We start from the raw sequence: 20,881 nt of genomic DNA on the forward strand, positions 1-20,881 counted from the left end.
AAATACAGAATTCCCTGGCAGACAGGGAGATAGACAAATGTATAGAATTTCCTATTATCAAGGGCCAGAAGTGCTCAAGTAGAAGCATCGACAGAGGAGCTGAAGCTTTGCTATGATGGCACTCTCTTGTTATGGCATATGAAGGCATAACCCTTGTCATGAAGGGCAGCTCTCAAAGGTTTTTAAGCAGGAGCATGACAAGTTCAGATGTGTGCTTAACAGAGATCACTCTGACTGCTGCATGGCAGAGAATGAACTGCAGAAGAGAAAAGGGACTGAAGGCTGCCTTGGAGGCTTTAGCAACAGTTGAGGTGGAAATGATGAGACCTGAGTCATATGCCCACCCCCTCGGCGAGAGTGTGGATGAGCACGTGATCTAGTACGGTGTGAGATAAAATCAAGAGACATTTTGGAGGTAGACTGGACAAGCTATACCACCTAAATCCTTACAGGGAAGAGACAATGATGGCTCCAATGAAAAGCATAGGAAAAATCCATGATCCATCCAACCGCCTGTATTAACACATACTTTAGACTGATCTAGAGCTGGAACCTTTTGAAAGGGAGTGGATATTGGAGAATCAAGGGGATCAAGCATACATAATAGACAGTCCCACTAAAGAAATTGTATTAGGTTTCAACCTTGCCTGTTTTTGGCCTATGTAGCCATCATTTTAGGGAAGCTGGGTACTCAGGATAGTATGATGTGGCTATCTGCTAAGCTTTCTGTTGCTACTTGAGCTTTTATCTACCCCCACCCCCAAATCATAGCAAATTGCTACAGGCTAGTTATTTTCTGTAATTGCATAATACAAATACTAGCATCTTCAGCAACACAACAATAGGCTGGAACTTGGTAATAAGTGAGTTTCCATCAATCGTATTCATCTCTCATATGATATTTCAGGGACTGGCAATTCACTAGCTAGAGCCAGAGTTGGTCAGGTTATTTAAGGGCTAATTGGAGTGTCTCTTGCTCCTGGATGCATCTCTGCCTTGGCTTAGATGAGCATGCAGTGGAATTCTCTTTTTGTTTTTCTGCAGTCACATTTAACTCTCTCTCTGGAAGCCAAGCAGATTTAATTGTGTAAACATGAGCAATGGTAATTGGGTAAATGAAGTTGGAAACCAAGGTATGATGTTTTTGTTTTGCTCTGTGAGGAAAAAAAATAGGGAGCTTGTTTTTCTATGGTGGCAAACCTCACTGTCAGAATTCTGGACAGACAGTTGGCAGGAGGAAATCCCTTTATGAATTTCTCATCAAGACCCATTTAGCTGAAATATGTATCTGCTGCCTCATGGGTGACAGATCAACCCAGGGGCGCTTTATTGTTTTATTCACCACCAGATCAAGTCTTTCTCTACCCAGGTTCAGTTAACTGGGTGAGAATGAGTCAGGAATTTCCATGAGAAGTGCACATGCAGGTAACATGCATTCACTGAAAGAGCCATGAGGATGGATTACCAGAAATGCTCTTAACTTTAGGCAGTGCTGTCAGTGGAAAACCAAATTTTATCAAAATATAAAATATGGAGTACTATTTTTTATGATGAAAGGATTAGTAGTTGCCTCCTTTTAAATGGTTATCATTTAAAACTGAGTCTTCCAAATTCTATTTACACACATTTTTTTCTCAAACAATTTCAATAAGAGGAAACTGGTAATTTTTTTGTCCTGTATTCTAAACATTGAAATGGTCCAGCAAGAAAAGGATCTCATCAACTCTTGCTTTTAACAGATGATTTTTGCCAGAATATTATATTTTATCCATATTTTTCAATCTTTTTTATTAATGTCACTAGAATTCCATTTCCTACATGCCCGCAGTAAAATTCATTTTCCCAGATGAAAATTCAAGCAAACCAAGAAGCAAACTTGGCAATGGAGTATGTCCCTCTCACCATACAGATTGCTTTATAAACCAGAACTATTAGAAAGGAGCAGGTCCAAGGTTAATGAGACACTCATTAAAGAGAGAGAATTGCAGAAGCTGATAGTGCTCTGTGCCTGTATTGAAGGAGAGGCTATTGTTATAGGATGTTTGCTGTGCTGATATTGTAAACCACATGACAGATGGGTCAAGTGCTGATTACAGTATTCTAACATTTGGAATAGCAAGTAACATATTTGATAAGCTGGCAAGTTTTTATATATGATTCAACCCACAATATAAAAGCCATGAGAATTCCAAATTGAAAATAATTAAATGAGCTGGAAACAATCAGATACCACACATTTTCCCCCAAAATGACAGATTTTGACATGTTGAAATTCCACAAAGGGAGCAAGAATATTTCCTAGCTCACTTGAACTAATAATGGCCCTTCATCTGCTTTTGCAAAGCAATTAATTGCAGCCTCCTCACAATGTGGAGGTAACAAGAAACATGTGTAGGCATCTTGAGCTTTACAGAGATCTGTCCCATAGACTGCTTTATTTGCTCTTATCAGCAACCCTGTAACATACACAGAAAAGATACTCTCAGTTTATAGATGAGGAAACTAAAGCACAGAGAGGTTCAAGTAGCAGATGCAAGGTTACATAGAAAGTAAGTAACATATGGGGGATGACAAGCCAGATCTTCCAACTATTAATATATCAAGTCCTATTTCTGGTCATCTGTAAGAAAGAAGCAGCTATTAATGTATAGGTGTTCTTCATTGTATGAAGTGTATCTTTTTTTGGTCAGTGCTGCTGCTGCCATCATTCATGTGTATCCATCTGGATAAAGCATCTGGTATTTGCATTCAGCCTCTGAGTGTCTCGGTGGTGGTGGTGGGTGGGGGTTGCTGGTGACACTGGTAAGAGTCCTTGTCAAACAATGTCACACCCCTGTAGTGTTGAAGTATTGCCAAGAAAGCAGCAGCTCTCCATTTGTGTTTTATCATTTTTGCTTATTTGGTTGTTCTTTTCAGTTTGTCATCTTACTTGTCACCCTTTGTTAAAGTCACTTTGTCATTACTTTTTTACTGTCTCTCTTCACCTACCCAAGCAGCTCCCCTGCCACCTCCTGGGCCTCCTCCTCCACCCACCCAAACGCAGACCAGCATGTTATATCAGAGGCTCAAGGCATGCCTAGGCTGAAATCAAGTACCATAAACTTTCATCATTCCTCTACTTGGCAGCTTTCTAGTTTAGTTTGCTTTTCTGTTCACCTTTCTTCTTGAAATTTTGTTTCAGTTTTGAACACTAATCTGAGACTCGGGCTCTCAAGTATAATTTTATAGGTTTTGAGATACTCAAAAGAGAGCATTTATTTCCAAATGTCCACATTTTTTTTGTCTAGCTATGTCTGACATATGCAACATTTTCAAATCTCAATGTCAGCACAAAATAACATTGTTGTTGCATAACATTTTGCATGACAATTTTTTTCTGTGTTATGAGCTTCAATTCTATTGTATGAAATGGTTCTTAAGTATACTATATTTTTAGTTCCATTTTATCAGTGCTCCAGCTAGTGCAAGCTTGGGGGATAGGCATATTGTAATTCATCTGCAGACAGCGTAAGTGGCCAAAAAAAAAAAAAAAAAAAAATCGTTTCCAAGCACAAATTTCTCCTTGACCTCTGTTGGGGAGAGGGAAGAAGTGCTAAAGGATTTTGCACAATATTTTCTTTAAAGACAACATCTTAGAGAATTTACTTTTAGTTCCATTTTGCCATTTAGCTAGTAGTACAGCAGCTATGCAAACGAACAGGAAAATAGTGCAGTGTCTCACTAATGTGGCTTGATCTACAGATGATGGAATCACAGCTAATTAATAGTAAATGAAAGACTGGCTACATGGGTTAATTGGCAGATCAAGTGTTCTAGATTAAAGGACCCTTAACCTGTTTACTTTAATGGTTTTGTGTTCAAGTAAAATTGCAAAGGGTTTTATTAAACATACTGTCTGTATATATACATCAGGCATACACATATCTGCGTACATGTGCACACACTCATAGAATGGCTGCATGCACATGCACAATTTATGTGTATCTATTGATATCTATTGTAGTCAATCTAAGAGTACTGCCTATTAAAACAAATCTTCAGGTGGTCCTAGCTTCAACATCTTGGATTTCTCCAAACATAAAAATTATTGACTTTTTTTTTTAAAAGTGCATAAAAATATTGGTATGAATTATTTATGTAGCCTATGTCATAAACAGCCAGAATTCCCCTAGATTTGGTGAGTGTTTCACCCAAAAGGACAAAGCTCTCTATTTTTAAAGCAAGAGATTTCAAAGATGTGCCCCAAGTGGGATTTCCTGAAGATTTGTATTAATGTGCAGGCTTGTCTGTTACTAGAAAATGTATATAAGTGTGTGATGTGTGTATGTGGGTGTATGTGTCGAATGGGTAATAAGCATAGGATGAGGAATTTGCAAATTGATGTGTAAATGTGAATATCAACGAATAAAAAATAGTAGCCTGTGCATATTTACTATCAAAATGCAAATACCTCTCTCTACACATATTACCCAAAAATATATACACAGTATGTTTGTAGAAATGCCTGAAAGTCTACGAATGAAATTATGATAGTCTATTTATCAAATTACTAACAGGTCAGATGCCTCAAAAGCACAGAAGTCAATCTTGTCATACACTCTTTCTCTAAATATATATTGCTCTAGACCAGGCAATGGGCTATCAGCACCTAAGCTCCCACATCTCCTTATTCTGAGTGTTGGTTATTCTCTGCCTAATCCACATGTTTATGTTTCCCACAGCCCCACCTTCAGGCTCTAACCAGATCCAGCCACATTTCCATCTGGGTTTGGCAAAGATAATGGAGCTTTCCATTGACTTGAATCCAGGAAGCCCATTTTCACACTAGCCGTCAGGCCTTGTTAGACTGAGACTTTCAACACCTGGCTAATCTTACCCTGTCCCACTAATCACTCTTATATCCCTTTTGCTAGAACACTCTTCTTGCATAGTGTCTCACTGAATTTATTTTTCATTATTAAATCCTAAATTACTAATGACCTGATATGTTCATTACCTAAGAAATGCATAAAAGAATATTAAGAAACTTTTTTTTGTAAATTAGCAATCTCTTATGATTTTAAGTCTGCCTACTTCCTCCCACCCCCTGCTGCCTGCCAGAAACCTTCCTATTTAGTAATACGTAATTCTTTCTAGCAAGAAACATCCTGAAGCCAAAATATACCTGTTTCAGATGAAGAGATGAAAATAAGTTTTGCCAGTTCTTTTGCAAATGTATGTACCTACTTGGGGAATTCTACTAAATGATGTTTATTTCACTATATCCCATGTGCTCTGACTCTGAGGCTTCAAGGTTTGAAGGGGGCTAAACATGAAATACAAGTTCCCCTGGAATTCAGACTGGCTGAATCCAAGCAGTTTCACTGGCCAAGAAAACCTTTATGTTTTGGCCGGGCACGGTGGTTCACACCTGTAATCCCAGCACTTTGGAAGGCTGAGGCGGGCGGATCTCCTGAGGTAAGGAGTTTGAGACCATCCTGGCCAGCAAGGTGAAACTCCGTCTCTACTAAAAATCAAAAAATCAGCCCGGCGTGGTGGCAGGTGCCTGTAATCCCAGCTACTCAGGAGGCTGAGGCAGGAGGATCACTTGAACCCATGAGGCAGAGGTTGCAGTGAGCTGAGATCGCACCACTGCCCTCCAGCCTGGGCAGCAGAGTAAATGAGACTCCGTCTCCAAAAAAAAAAAAAAAGAAAAAGAAAAAGAAAAAGAAAGAAAACCTCCTTTATGTTTTAAATGTTACTCTTTTCCCAAAGGAAAAAAGTTTGTAATTTTTGGAACATAATGACATTGTCAAACTCATGAACTCAGTTCTAAAAAGAAGGCAACATAAGCCAGGGTTCAGGTTCTTCTTGAGCTGGGTAAAAATACAACACTTTCAGTTTAAGAGAAACTAAAAACAAAGAAAACAATTAAGTACATTGTTTCAATTTAACTGATAAAATTTCAATTGTAACAACCAGTAGCACAAACTACCACAACCCATTCAATAATCTACTCCTAACACCCTTTTAACAATTATTATTCCTGACTAATGGCCCAGGCATATCCAATTTTTCTTTTCTATCTCCTCCCTGGACAACTTGAAGCAGAGATTTGAATCTGCATTTTCAAAATGAACGTTCCAACATTCGCGAGCCTGCAATGAGAAATTACGCTGTAGCATTTAATAACTAATCTAAAAAACAAATGTAACAGCAATCAATATTAAACTCCTGTTAATCTTCCCACTTCAGGTAGCATAAATACAATCTAGAGAGTGATACAGTACATTTATGCTGTCTTTAAAGAACATGTGTACAAAATGTCACTAAATTTGATATGGGCTGTCATAGACTTAATATAGCTTCATATGCAAATTTGAAGCTGGAGCACTGCTTTTTTCTAATATGTATTATAATAATGGTGATAATAATAAAGTGGCTTTATGGTTTGCTCACTACTAATTACATGGCACTTAACATTTGCATGAATTTTTTTTAAAAAACTGATAACTATTCTCAATTTCTTATCCACTAGTTCTAATGGCCATAAAAGTAGCCTGCCACTTTCGCTGAATTTTAACACAAACTCTTGTACTACAGAAAATGTAGGCCGATTAATCACTCCTGCCAAAAAGCTTGAAGATACAATACGTCTTGCTGAACTAGTTATTGAAGTTCTTCAGCAAAATGAGGAGCACCACGCAGAGGTGAGCAGGCTTGGTGGGAAGTGTATCTTACTGTCCCTTAGCTGAGCTTGCAGAGCTGATTTTCCCAGCCAGATTGTGAATAAGATGTCTTAACACCCATTTTCTTTTAACTGGGATTGCAAAGGGAATGAAAGTGGAAGTTTTGCAAGAAGTCTTTGGAAGGTTATTTTAACCAACTAAAAAGTGATTGCATGTTGTATGTGTCAGCCTAAGTTTTCAGGTGTTTCTAGCAATGAACAAATGAGGTGAGTGCTTTTAAAGTTAATCATTCAAGCAGCATCTGGTTACCATTGTCCAGAACACAAAATATTTTTTGGTTTTTTGTGTTTGTTTTTGTTGCCACCACTGTTGTTTTTATTAGTTATTTGGTATGTGAACCACAGACCTTCTTTCTCAATTTATCTCTGTAACTTACTCTGCTTGTACTAGAGTCTTCTTTTTTTTTTTTTTTTTCTTAGATTGCTTGGGTTGTTAAACACAGTGACAGAAGCAAATTATTCTGTGTTGTTCAACTTGTCGATTCTCCAACATACATCTAAATAAATATAGCTTACTTTTTTTTAACAAACCACTACCAAAATGATCCTTTTGATAATAATTATAAACCAAGGGATTTCAAGGCTAAGTAAATCCCAAACCTATAAGGACTTAAACAACCTAACACTTCCAAGAAAATTCCAAAATTTCATCATGGTTAAATGGTTATATCAATGCTCGTCTCAAAATTGAGATTTAAAATCATCTCTCTTAAAATAATCTTTTTGAAAATTGCATAATTCTCCCCCTTTCTCTACATTCAGATTTACAGCAAAGGGGAAAAATGACATTTCCTAAAAGTAATTTCTCAAGTACCTAAAATGATCATTCCATGACTAAATGGAAATTGCCAGTATAGTTAAATAATATATAATACACCATAAATCCAACCGTCCCGACTAATGCCTGATTGCATATTTAAATTTCCTCCCTGTTTTTCTACTATTTTATTCAATCTTGGCTGATCGTGGCAGGGGAAAGAGGTATGTGACTAAACCGAATGAACCAGCCACCTGCTGTCATACTTTGTGCATGCCCTTCCAGTACCATGTCTTCTAATGGGACTTTTCCTGGTGCTCCTGCTTTCTAACACTGACCCAAGGAATGTAACAGCAACTTCCAGTGGACTGCTTGTGGAATGGGTGACCCTCCACGGCAGGGTCAATGTGGGTGATTCTCTTGTGCGTGCATGAAGCAATTGATATACTTAACAACGACTGCAGTTACATCCCAACACAACGCCTCCTACCTGCCTTGATTCTGTCCTTAGCCTGGTGTAGTTTCCTATGTCTGTCTGTACTTACCTTTATTACAGCAGATGAGTATCAAACTTAGTAACCAGTAGCTCGCCGGAGTGATACTAATCTTCCTCAACAACCGTCTCTATGTGAATCATATATACAGTATTTATATATAGAGAGAGTACTGAAGAACTTTTTTCCCTGAAAACCCTTAAAGAATGGGGGTAAGACCCCTTGAGGCAGGTAGAACTAATTCATACAGCATCTATCCGCAACGCACAGCCATGAGTGATAAGGAAAAGCAAATCGATAACCTCCAAACATGTAAACAATTAAGTGGGTTCGAATATTTTTCCTACGCTATCCTATAGGATGTTCTTTTCGGATTGCAGGCATCTGGGGTTCCGGTGATGGTAAGTGTGTTTTTCCAACGTGTGTTCAAAGTCATCTCCAGAGGCATGCAGGGGCTCCAGCCTGCCCTCCTCTGACCTGAGTGGTTGAGGCTCTTCCCATGATGCTGGACCAAACCCACACATTCTTGAAGACATAAATACAAAGAGCACAGTTTTCTCAGTCACAATTGTGCTTTTAAGTGAATCAGAGGAGAAGAAAAAATGACAGATATACTTGATTTATAATCAAGTTATTTTTGGAGGCTGCTACAGGCTAAGAAAGGTTGTATATTTTTCTAAATTGCTCAAAAGAAACACCAAAGGAGGGCTTATACGCTAAACAAGGCACGTTTCACTTTTCCAAAAAGCCCTTTTTCACTGTGTTAATCCTTATCCTAAACTGCCCTAATAACCATCATCACAAAATATTTTAATCTTATATATTCGAAAGCCATTCAAATTAAATAAATAGAGTAGACATCATCAACTCAATTCCCATTACCAACTTTAAAACTTAGTAATGAAAACGTCAGCATACTTTGGAGTGCCTGAGACCAAATTTTCTTTTAGATAAATGTACAGGATTCTTTCCAAAATTAAAAATTTTACCCAATCACAAAATCTTCTCCATCAATCAAAAGCTACCTATTGAGCATCTTCTATCTTCTGAGCACTGAGGCAACTACCTTGGTGCTTTTTGAAAGACAACTAGGCATAGGACAGCCTGTCCTTCAAGCAATAGAACGCAGGGTGTCCGGAGCTTAGGCTCTGGGCCAGAGAAGTTTGGCTTTGAATCCTAGCTTTGCCTCTTCTCTTCCAAGATTACTTCTCTCATCCTGTAAAGTGGAGATAACAATAGATGGTCATTGTTAGAGTGGAAGGCCACGTTCAGTAAAGCATCTGGTGTTACGCCTGGCACAAAGTGAGCACTCCACAAAGCTTGGCTCTTTTGTTATTAGGAACAAATTGCTAAGGAAACAAAATATAAGAATATCTGATTATCAAAGTGACAAAACCTGTGTGGAAAGTACCAAATGAACAGAATAAACAGAACGTGTTGAGAGCAGATTCATTTCAAGGTACAGTGGGCCAGAAAGGCACTACCACCTGTTCTCAACTTTCACTTACAGATTGCAATCACGTGGACAGCTCTTGAAAATTCAGACCCCCAGGTCTTGTCCCAGCTCAATTTATTGAAATCTTCCAGGGAAGTGCTGAGCATGGATAATTTTTAAAAGCTGCCCAGGTGATTCCAGTGTACAACCAGGGTCAAGACTGGCTGGAGTACAGTGGAAGAGGTAGCATTACCTGTGGCACATTAAACATGGGGTTTTTCTTCCCCAAAAGAAAAAGTAAGACAATTATTTTCTACTGATCAGTACTCAACTACCATGTTCTCTGGGTGCTCCGTAGATTAAAAAAAAAAAAAAAAAAAAAAAAAAGACTAAATCCTAAGCTTGGATCTTGGCTGTGTGGCCATGCTGTTTGGTGGTACCACTCAAATCAAAGTGACTGGTAGGCTTGCCTCCTCCACCTAAAAAAAAAACAATAATCCTTAAAGACATTTTAAATTCCAAGATAAAGTAATTAAATGTCCCAAGAGAAGAAATCTCACCAGCTAAGAATACATCATATGTACACACACACAGTATATGGTAGCACTGGTCACAGTTATCTCTTAATTGCAGCTTAACTCTGTTTCCAGAGTCTAATCTATTCACAAACATACACACACGAATTATGCCTTCATGTATGGTTGCTACACCTTCCCAATCTCTCTCTATGTATACGTATGTATATGTATATATGTATTGTGGTATATAGAGGAGTACATATATACATGTTAGTTTGTGTGCAAAATATACAGTGTGTTTGATGTAGACTATACCCCTAAAGCACACATCTTTGTCTTTGAATAATGAAAAGCTCTGGGTAAGTATTTAGTAGCCGAAGTATAACTCCTTATTCTCCTTATTGTCTTTGGAAAAGGTTTATAAGACTTCAGATGCCCATGAACATTGTGAGTTAGCTCAAGTACAAAAATAGCATTCACCTGTATGAGCAAGAATAAAATAAACATTTTTAAAGCCTGGCCTTTCCCAACCCAGTCACACAGATTCCATTCATTTAATTGGAATTACACTTTTGCTTTCTGGTTGTTACTGCCCTTGCTAGAATCATTTTGTTCTTCTTGGAGAGTCGGGTTTGATTTTAAGGTTTTGAAAAGAATTCCCTTGAATGTACAAAAATAGCTCTGGTCCTCACTTATTCTACTGTCCCCAAATTTAAATTCTCTTGGTTCACTAGATCCCTAAACTGTTCTACCGGACTCCAATAGCAATGATTCATGCCACAGTAGTCATCGTTCTTTGCAGGGCTATTAATATCTAAATGATTATTAATGCAAGGATGGTAAATATTTGCTCAATAATATATTAAATTACAATGAGGGACTAAGTTCTCTATAGATTGTAGAAGTGGCACTTCTTATGACCTCTGGTTTGCAACTTTTAAGTTAAAAAGCTGGTAAGAGGCCAGGTGCGGTGGCTCATGCCTGTAATCCCAGCACTTTGGGAGGCCGAGGCAGGTGGACCAGCTGAGGCCAGGAGTTTGAGACCAGCCTGGCCAACATGATGAAACTCCGTTTCTACTAAAAATACAAAAAAAAAAAAAAAAAAATTAGCCAGGTATGGCGGCAGGCACCTGTAATTCCAGCTAGTCAGGAGGCTGAGGCAGGGGCTGCAGTGAGCCAAGATCGCACCATTGCACTCCAGCCTGGGTAACAAGAGCAAAACTCCGTTCCAAAAAAAAAAAAACTGCTGGTAAGAGCCAGGTATGAGGTTGGGTTAAGAAACTTTTAATTTCAAACATTTGAGCTTGGTTTTTTTGTTTTGTTTTGTTTTTTCCTGTCATTCTAGGGCAAATTGTGTCTGGGGAGGCAACTCAATCTTCCCAGTAACTTTTCTTGGACTCATCCTGAAGATGTAAAGTTAGTTGAATAACTAAAGAATAAGTACTAGCCGACATTTAGTGTACCTTTGTGAATTTTTCAAATATCTGGAATCAGGATTGATGAGAGTCAGCCTTCCACATAGGGGTGGAGATGGAACTTCATCCAGCAAGTTCCAGGATTTAGATGGTCTCTGCCTAAAAGGCTGGTGTCTGGGAAAGTTCTGGGGGTGGCATGGAGGGTTTCTCTATCTACTGGACTTAGCTAGGTAGTCAGTGGAGTAAGCCCTAAACCCCAGGGCTCTCATCTGCAGGTGGTGAAACTACAATAAAACCTCATCGGTTCAGACCCAAATATTGGAATCTGTGACAATTCAATTGCAGATGTGACTCTTTTTCTTATGTAATATATTTGACTTGATCTCAACTTTCTCAGGAAATTCTAAAGACTCTTCTTACAAGTTAGAGGAATCCAATACCCTTTTTTCCATCCTAGGATCTATGAAATTAAATCTACTGTTTCTTTGACTTCAATTTATAAGTCAACTTATCTATAATTATTAGATGCTTAAAAAACGTTTACACTTATGTTGCGTTAATAACTAATGTAGACTTAATGAATACTTTTTACTTTAGTGTCCAATTATAGGCTACATTCAAAAACAGTAAAAGGATATCTCTTTAGAAAGTCCAATAAGTTAGGCTTTTTTTGCTGATGGGCCAGCATCTCCCCTCTCCCATTAATCTGAATCAGTGAGGTTTTACTGTAAATTAAAATGGAAACAGCAGGTGTCTATTTCCAGCCAAGCCAACCTTGCAGAATGGTCCATGACTTGATTTTTTTCATTTAATTTGCAAACCAGCCACATGTTGATAAAGAAGTAAGTAAAGTGAAATCTCGTGAAAGAAGAGAGGTGGACCCCTATTCTGCCTCCTAGTGGCTGTTAGAATATCCCTCTAATAACTAATAGATCACAGAAGAGCTTGGCCATTGAACAAACCCTTTCATTTATGGAATTTTTCCATAATCATCTTTCATATTTTCAAATGCCTTCCCATCTTTTTTTGGTGAATGCTCCGGAAAGTGTTTCCAATGTAAATACTTTGCGGCATTGAATGGGGATGTGGGGGACCAGAAGGGGCTGGCAATTTGTTTTTGTTTTTCTGCTCTCTTTGAAATCGGCAAAACAGGGCCTGTTGACACTGCCACTCATTCTGCATGCTCCCTGCCAGAAATGATTAGTCAACATGCATGCGTGCCTTTGAATTGAATTCACATCTGGCCCAGTCTGATGTGAATGTCACCCCCTGAGACCCTGCACAATGATTTCCAAGGGCCCATGTGCATGAAAATGAGTTACTTCACTGATATTTTTTGGTTTTCAATGTACATATGTGTCCAACCCCCAGAAAAATAAGTCCTGATCTTAGTGTTTTCTAGCCTAAGCCTGATCTTTCCTCCAGACTGGATACAAAACCAAAGCCTCCTTGCTTAAAAAGATTTCAACTCAAAAGTTTTGTGACAATTGCAACAATGGTTTTATTTGACTTAGTATGAAATAGGAGTAACATTTCCAATGTGTAGGGAAACATGAGTTCTTGAGTTTTTGTATGAGACCATAGACAAGCTCCAGATATGTAGATATAAGTGAACAATAATTACAAATTTTCAAGTTAGACCAGCAGAAAACCCATAAACACAGTGAAGAAACTCCCAGATTTTAATACCTTAGAGCAAGAACTAGCCAACAACGATGACAAAGAGCATGACTCAAAATGTACTGAGTTATTGTAAATTGAACAGAAGTTCCACGTCTGTCATTTCTACTGCAGCATCCTCTGACCCATAGGTCAGAATAAAGGCTCTCTATGGCAGGCCTGGAATCATACAAAGCACTGCCTTAGACACTTAGCGCCCCAATTGTATCAAAAATTCTGTTCTCTTTACAATAAAATTACCAAACCCTGCTGGATGCACCATTAATTTTGAACAGTGAGGGCTAGAGTTCACATCTTATGTCCGAGAAAGAAGCTCATCACCTCTTTGTCTATTGTTTTTCTGCCAAATTTCAAAGGCCTTTGCGTGGTGGTCAGATTTAATGGTGGAGCATGCGGAGACGTTCCTGTCACTCTTTGCAGTAGACATGGATGCAGCCTTAGAGGTGCAACCTCCAGACACATGGGACAGTTTTCCACTATTTCAGCTGCTGAATGATTTTCTCCGTACTGACTGTATGTATTAACTTTGACTGCTTGACTTTCCTAAGTAGTGTGCAGATGAACACATCGCTAAGATGTCTTTATCCCAAGCAGACTACAGGCTTGACATAGCTCTTCATGGTTTTGTTATTATTAACCCCACCCCCCAAAAAGAAACATACAGCTGAAGGGTATTCCCTTTCTTCCAAAAAGTGTCCTGTTCTAGGGACGCTGTCTCTTAACTAGACAGTAATGTGAGAAGAGGTATCCATTTTTTGTGTGTTTTATTGTCTCTCAAATTAATTAACCTCTTCATATTTTGCAATTTTTATCAAAAGATGCTTTCTAGATGGAAAAAAAAAATTTACAGCTGACTAACATGTCAAGCATTTCAGAGTATGTTATAGTGACAACAGCCATAAAATAGACCTTCCTCCCCAGAGAGGGTGATGAAGGAGGGCAGAGTATAAAGAATGTTCTTTCTTCCTAGGAACTTAATGGGAGGAAGGGAAGTGGGTGCTAGGAAAACAGAAAAAAAAAAATGGTGCGGATTGTTGTTTTTGTTGTTTCTTAAAGTAGCATTATTGTTTTTCCTTTTAGAAGATCAATACCAAGGGGTAAAGTGTTTTTTAATTCCATTTCAATGCTTTTTACGTACTTTTTTCCTTCTCTTCTCTTTTTGGCTTCCTTAGAAGCAGTATATTTAATGTAGAAGACAATCAATCATCTGTGTGCGTGTGTGTGTGTGTGTGTGTGTTGTACATTGATAAAGTAGCTGTGGGTTCTTAACAAGCTTTTTCTTATCTGTTCTAGATAATTTGTGCAATGGAAAATTTCACAAACACCTGCAAGACCTGTTTGCCCCACTTGTTGTTAGATATGTGGATCTGATGGAGTCCTCAATTGCACAATCCATTCACAGGGGCTTTGAGCGGGAGTCATGGGAACCAGTCAAGTAAGGAAACCTTTTTTGATACCATCGGAGTTTGGGTACAAATGGCTGGAGAGTAATACAGAAATGGATTAATGATGTCATATGGGTTTCACTGTTAGTGTGGACAGAGAGAAACACCATACATTTCTTCTACTATGATGCTCATAGCTTCTTTGCCCAAATGGCAGGAGGATTGGGGATGGAGGAGGTGGGCAGGGTACAGGAAGAGGTTGAAAAAACGTTTTATGAAATGAAATCTCTTATTGCACAAGATAAATAAGGAAGAAGGAATATAAACTCGGCTGTGATATTTGTGTGGTATGTCTTACTCCAATGGTGTTATCTCTAGGATTCAGTGTTTCCCAAAGTGTGTTCGGTAGGGTTCTAGGCAGGGAGGTCAGCAAACTTTTTCTATAAAAGGCCTTATACTATATACTTAGGCTTTTGGAGCCACATAATCTCTGTCACAACTCAACTCTGTCATTGTAGCATGAAAGCAGTCATAGACAGTATGTAAACGAACAAGTGTAGCTGTGTTACAATGAAACTTTGTTAACAAAACAGGTCCATAGTTTGCCATTGCCTGGTCTAGGCCTTTTAGATGCACCTTTTTAAAAAAAAAAAACCTTTATGGCCAAGTATGTTTAGGAAACAATACCTACCCCACTGACCTAGAATTTTGTGTAACTCTGTTTAACCCAGATTTTCCTAAATGTATTGGACCACCGTGTGCTTTTTTTAAATGGGACATATACCCTGCAGGATAAATTATGGGAAATCTTGTGGGTTGCAAGTTTGTCAATTTCTGCAAATGTCTGGCAAATTTTAGATCTTATTTGAAAATGTTTGGCAGGCTTGGTGCCATCTCCATTCCCCAGATGGGAAGAGGGCTTGACTTGAGGCTCCAGAGGGTCAGTCTCAGACTCCCCTTTCTGAAAAAATAGAGACTCCTATATGGAGAGTTTGATGGTTATGGTTTGATGGTTTGAAAAGCTCCAGTAAAGCCTACTGTTGGATTTGCCTTGTTAGTTTCTTTCTTTCTTTCTTTTTTTTTTTTTTTAAGGAAATCATTTTGTTCATGCTAGTCTTTTACATCTTTGGGATGCAGCAAACAGTATGGAGCAAAGTAGAGGGATGTTACAAGCACATTTTAGGAACTCCAGAACAAATATTCATGAGGCCTTTCCTCAATTTGGAAGCCTTGACTTGCAGCCTATTTTTAAGCAGTTTTCTGAACGGAGACCCTCCTCTAACATTATACTGTATAAGGCTCTCACTGATAAATTAATGCAAAATAGGCTTTTCTGCCCACCTTCCACATCTGAGCCACAAGAGAAGTTTCCCTATTGCAAGGAGGTTAATAATGAGTAGCTCCTCCTTTGCAAATACCAAGAAATTTAAATTTTAATTTGTTATTCTCCAGTTTGTAACAGTCTCTTAATATGGCCCTACTGACAAATTTTAACTCATGAGGGTAGAACTGGGTCCCTTAATGGTAAATTATTGAGAGGCTCTATTTTTTTTCAATGTTCAATACAATCAAGATAGTTGTGCTGGAGAATAGCTATTAAGAGGAAAAGGTTAAAATGAGTAATATTTACGTTTTAAAATAACAGTGGTCTTGAAATAACATTTACTTACTTGCATTTAAATACGGAGACTACTACTACCAACACACATGGAAGAGAACGATTGGTATCCTTCACTATTCCTTGAAGAGCCCTAGATTTAGTGCCCCGTCTTCCATTTACTAGCCAGAAGTCAAGGGTTCAAACCTCTATGAACTTGTTTGCTCCCCTGCAAAACTGAAGTTTTAAAAATGTGCCTATCCAGTGTCTGAGAATTATCATGAAACCTTGTGATAATGTCACTAAGTCATTTTATAATCTGTTAAATTTCTTAAAAGTCAAACACGGCTGGGTGCGGTGTCTCACACCTGTAATCCCAGCACTTTGGGAGGCCGAGGCGGGCGGATCACAAGGTCAGGAGATCGAGAACATCCTGGCTAACACGGTGAAACCCCGTCTCTACTAAAAATACAAAAAATTAGCCAGGCGTGGTGGTGGGCGCCTGTAGTCCCAGCTACTCGGGAGGCTGAGGCAGGAGAATGGCGTGAACCCGGGAGGCGGAGCTTGCAGTGAGCCGAGATCGCTCCACTGCACTCCAGCCTGGGCGACAGACTGAGATGCCGTCTCAAAAAATAAAATAAAAGTTTAACACATGACTGCTACTTCTTTGGGGGCATTAAATATTCTTAATACCATCAGAAATAAAGATAGACTCAAAAATCATCTTCATACCTGGAAGTCTTAGTCTAGGGATGTTTTCTTGGGAATTTTTTTACCAATTAAAAAAATTTGAACTCTTACATGGGCAATTTAAAGGTCTGCAAATTGTGAATAAAGGAATAATAGTTGCAAATAATAACCTGAGAATTATGCAGATATGTGTGTGTTTTTTAGTAGCTTTTTGCTATCTAAAATTGTGCTGTTAGTGAATATGATTGTGGTTTGTTCAATTCATGCTAAATAGTATATGCCTTTCAGAGTATGTGGAGATCTTTAAAAGTGCCAACTAAGGGCTGGGTGTAGTGGTTCACACTTGTAATCCCAACACTTTGGGGGACCAAGGCGAGAGGATCACTTGAGGCCAGGGTTTCAAGACCAGTCTGGGCAACATAACCAGACTCTATCTCTACAAAATAAAAAAAGTAGCCAGGCATGGTGGTGCAGCATGTAGTCCAAGCTACTCAGGAGGCTAAGGTGGGAGGATTGCTTGAGCCCAGGAGTTCAAGGTTACAGTGAGCCGCGATCCTGCCACTGTACTCCAGCCTGGGGTGACAGAGTGAGACCCTATTAAAAAAAAAAAAAAAAAAAAAAAAAACAGTGCTAACTAAAATACAAGCTACCACACACATTGTATTGGCCGATTTTTAAACAGAGTGTGGATGCCACGGGACAGCTTTGCAGAATGGAATAAAATGGAGCGTAAAAAAGAGCTTGGAAACATGTTATGTGCTAAGAGGAGTGAGTCTCTCCATGTTTCCTACGATGTGAATAGAAATAAAATGTGAACTTCCATCTGACTACTTATTGGTGGGTTGATGAAGAAGCAGATTCATTTCTTTTCTTAGATTTTTTTTCCAAGTGAAGAATGATCTTTTTGTCATACTTCTCATCAAGCTCACCCCAAAATAAGAAACTAACTTAGGTAAACAGGTTTAGTTTGCTCAATCTTTTCCATTTTTGCCACAGAATCTTCCAAATACATACATACACAAACACAGCCTTTCTTTCAAACAATTGTTATCCTCAAGTAGTTCTGTTCTACTTTTCAAAATTTATAAGCTCCTTATTATAAGTAAAATGAGAAATGCATTATAATGTTTGCTTCAAAATAACTAGCATTCAAAATGCTGAAGAAAAATAGCAATCTGACAAGAAAATGCTACAAATGTATTGAGTTTGCTAAAAAGAGAACAAAAAATATCCTTTATTCTTCAGATCTTCCTATTTCAAAATATGGCCCTGTAAAAGAAAATAGAGATATCATCATTTAGGCTTGATGCAATTAAGGTTATTTAAGATGAACAACAAAAACAACAACAACAAAAATAATTGAAGTTATTTGATGGAAAGGGTAAAATGGCTGAGTCCTATGGCAGCCTTTCCCTAGAAAGACAGTCTTCCATCTCTTCAAAAAGAGAAAAGGGAAGCTACATATCTGTTTCCGTTAAGCCAGATACAGTCATGGTTAGAATCTCTATGAATTGGTGGAAAATGTCATCTCTTTGCTTCTAACCACAGCGAAAGATAGTCAGCTTCTCAAAGACAGTCCCAAGTTGTCAATAAAATCTGGAGCCCATGGCCCTCTCATGGGTTTCCATCAGGACATGTAGTAGGGTCACCACTCACAGTTGGGCAGGTTGCCCACAATCCTTCTGGCAGCTGTGAATATGAGGTTTTGGTCCTAACAAGAAATGGACATTTCCATCAGCTCTGCAGTGTTAGCTCATTGGTAATAAGCCATGGTGGCCTTCAATATGAAAGAAAACCTAGAAAACAACTCATTCAAAGTCTTACCGAGTCTAGTACCTCCACCACCCTTGCCTACTACCTTTTCCCTGACAGATGGTCACTCAGTCTTTACTTAAACACCTCCAGGCATGGGGAATCCTTGGTGGCATGGTTGCCCACTTCAGGTTAGGACTGCTCTGAGGTAAGAGCCAGGACTTGACTCTGGAGGTGGGGTTCAGAAACCAGACCAAATTGGGAACTAGCTAAAACAAGGATGGGGCAAAAGTGGCTTTCCATAAGACATGCCTACCAGCGTGCCCTGTCAGTTTACCATTGCCATGGAGTTACCGCTCATTTCCATGTCAATGACCTGATGACCCAGATGTTACTACCCTTTGCCTAGAAATATCTTACATAAACCTCTCCTTAATCTACGTGTAATTAAAGGCATGCATAAATGTGACTACAAAACTGCCCTGAGCTGCTACTCCAAGCACACTGCCTGTGGGAAAGCCCTGCTCTGCAGGAGCAGTGACAGCACTGTAACATCACCAGAGTTTTTACACTACCACTTCAATAAAGCATTTTTCTTCCACTTTACCATCGGCTCACCCTTGAATTCTTTCCTAGGTGAAGCCAAGAACCCTCATGGGCTAAGCCCTACTTTGGGGTTCACTTGCCCTGCATCAGCTCTGAATGGTAGAACTAAACACTGCTTCTTAATATATGCACACTGTAAAATCTGGGATTCTCATTTCTCAAAATGCACTTTCTCACTCTGCCTCAGATATGCATATAAAAAGTATTTTTTAATGTCACTTTCCAAATAGTCATAGATATCAATATCTCTTTTTTTTTTTTTTTTTTTTTTTTGAGACGGAGTCTTGCTCTGTCGCCCAGGCTAGAGTGCGGTGGTGCGATCTTGGCTCACTGCAAGCTCCGCCTCCTGGGTTCAAGCGATTCTCCTGCCTCAGCCTCCCGAGTAGCTGGGACTACAGTTGCCCACCACCACGCCTGGCTAATTTTTTGTGTTTTTAGTGGAGCAGGGTTTCACCGTGTTAGCCAGGATGGTCTCGATCTCCTGACCTTGTGATCCACCAGCCTTGGCCTCCCAAAGTGCTGGGATCACAGGCGTAAGCCACCGCACCTGGCCATCAATATCTTTTTTGAAAATAAGTTTTATTGTGTATATTTAAGATATAAAACATAATGCCATAAGATACATATGTAGTAAAATTGTTACTACAGTGGAACATATTAGCGTATCAACCATCAGACCAAAGACACCTTAGCAATATGCAGGTGGCCTGGTGTCAAATAGACAAGTAATGTACTTGGTGTCAGATCTCATGATTCTGCCAATAATTTGCTGGGTGACCTTGGGCCACCAAGTTTTCTGAGTTGAGATCCTCCCTCAGTTCACCTCCCTGAGGCTCAGTATCCTACTTTGTCAAACAAGGACTTTGAATAACCAAAGCTTTTCCAATGCTAACATTCCTGAAAATATCACTGTCCATATTCAGACACATATACACATTTGATCATTGCTGCCTCCCTAACACCTACAACAGGGCCTGGAACATAACAGGTGCTCAATAAATGTTTGTTGATTAATTGCCATATTTGTTAAAGAACCCACACAGGCTGAAAATTATAAGGATGTAATGGGAAAACTATGGGGATGTTTCCCCAGGTGAGGGTTTCAATCTAGTTGGGTCTGAGCAACATACACACACAAAAAATGACTTTATGAAATGTCAAAATTATCATGAAAAAAGAAAAATGACTTTATTTGCCAATGTACAAATTTACAAATAACATCAGGAAAAGTTATGAGGACATAAGAATAGAGGGGAATCAATTTCCACTAAGGGGTCATGAAAAACATAGCTTGAGGGCAAGATTTCAAAAGGGGTAGGGATGCTGGGAAAGATGATGTACAAAGGTAGAAATACGAGGGAGGGAGAGCATGCAAATGCTAAGTTTTCGCCAGCATGGATTATAACAAAGGCAAGCTGTAAAGTTGGAGAGATGTTTGGGAGGTTCTAAAGTCCCATGAAGTTTGGAATTTTTTTTCTGTAGGTGATACATTCTCAATGGGGGCTTTACAGCCCATAAGTTGGTGAAAATTGACTCAGGTGGGAGGGTGGCGCTTAAAAACATCTTACTCTTTTTACATGTATAGCACAGATCTACATATAATACATAAATAGATATTCTATATATCTGTGGCATTAAATTTTCATGGAGAAGGAAGTTGTGGGTCAGGGTGATCATGAGTAAAAGATTGTAAAATACTGCTCTAGATTCCAGGAATATATTAGAGAGTGTCCCTGCCCCAAAGTAGGGATTAGACCTAAGAACAAACACTGACAGAGGCTTCAGTGCTCAAAGCACTAAGAAAAGACAAGATGTGCTACATATA

General features: G+C 38.9%; 1 protein-coding gene across 8 annotated transcripts in view; it reads left to right on the forward strand.

Moving 5' to 3' along the window:
* Positions 1 to 20,881, forward strand: part of CADPS (calcium dependent secretion activator) — a 472,988-nt gene that overhangs the window by 364,221 nt on the left and 87,886 nt on the right. For all 8 annotated transcript variants that reach the window (XM_054482477.2, XM_054482473.2, XM_063661889.1 and 5 more), the window contains 3 exons: positions 6,583 to 6,689; positions 13,383 to 13,539; positions 14,320 to 14,461. In XM_054482477.2, coding sequence (XP_054338452.1) covers positions 6,583 to 6,689; positions 13,383 to 13,539; positions 14,320 to 14,461 — 406 coding nt within the window. The remainder of the gene's footprint in view (positions 1 to 6,582; positions 6,690 to 13,382; positions 13,540 to 14,319; positions 14,462 to 20,881) is intronic.

The sequence above is a fragment of the Pongo pygmaeus genome, chromosome 2 (genome assembly GCF_028885625.2).
Source record: "Pongo pygmaeus isolate AG05252 chromosome 2, NHGRI_mPonPyg2-v2.0_pri, whole genome shotgun sequence".
In the NCBI taxonomy this organism is placed as follows: domain Eukaryota; kingdom Metazoa; phylum Chordata; class Mammalia; order Primates; family Hominidae; genus Pongo; species Pongo pygmaeus.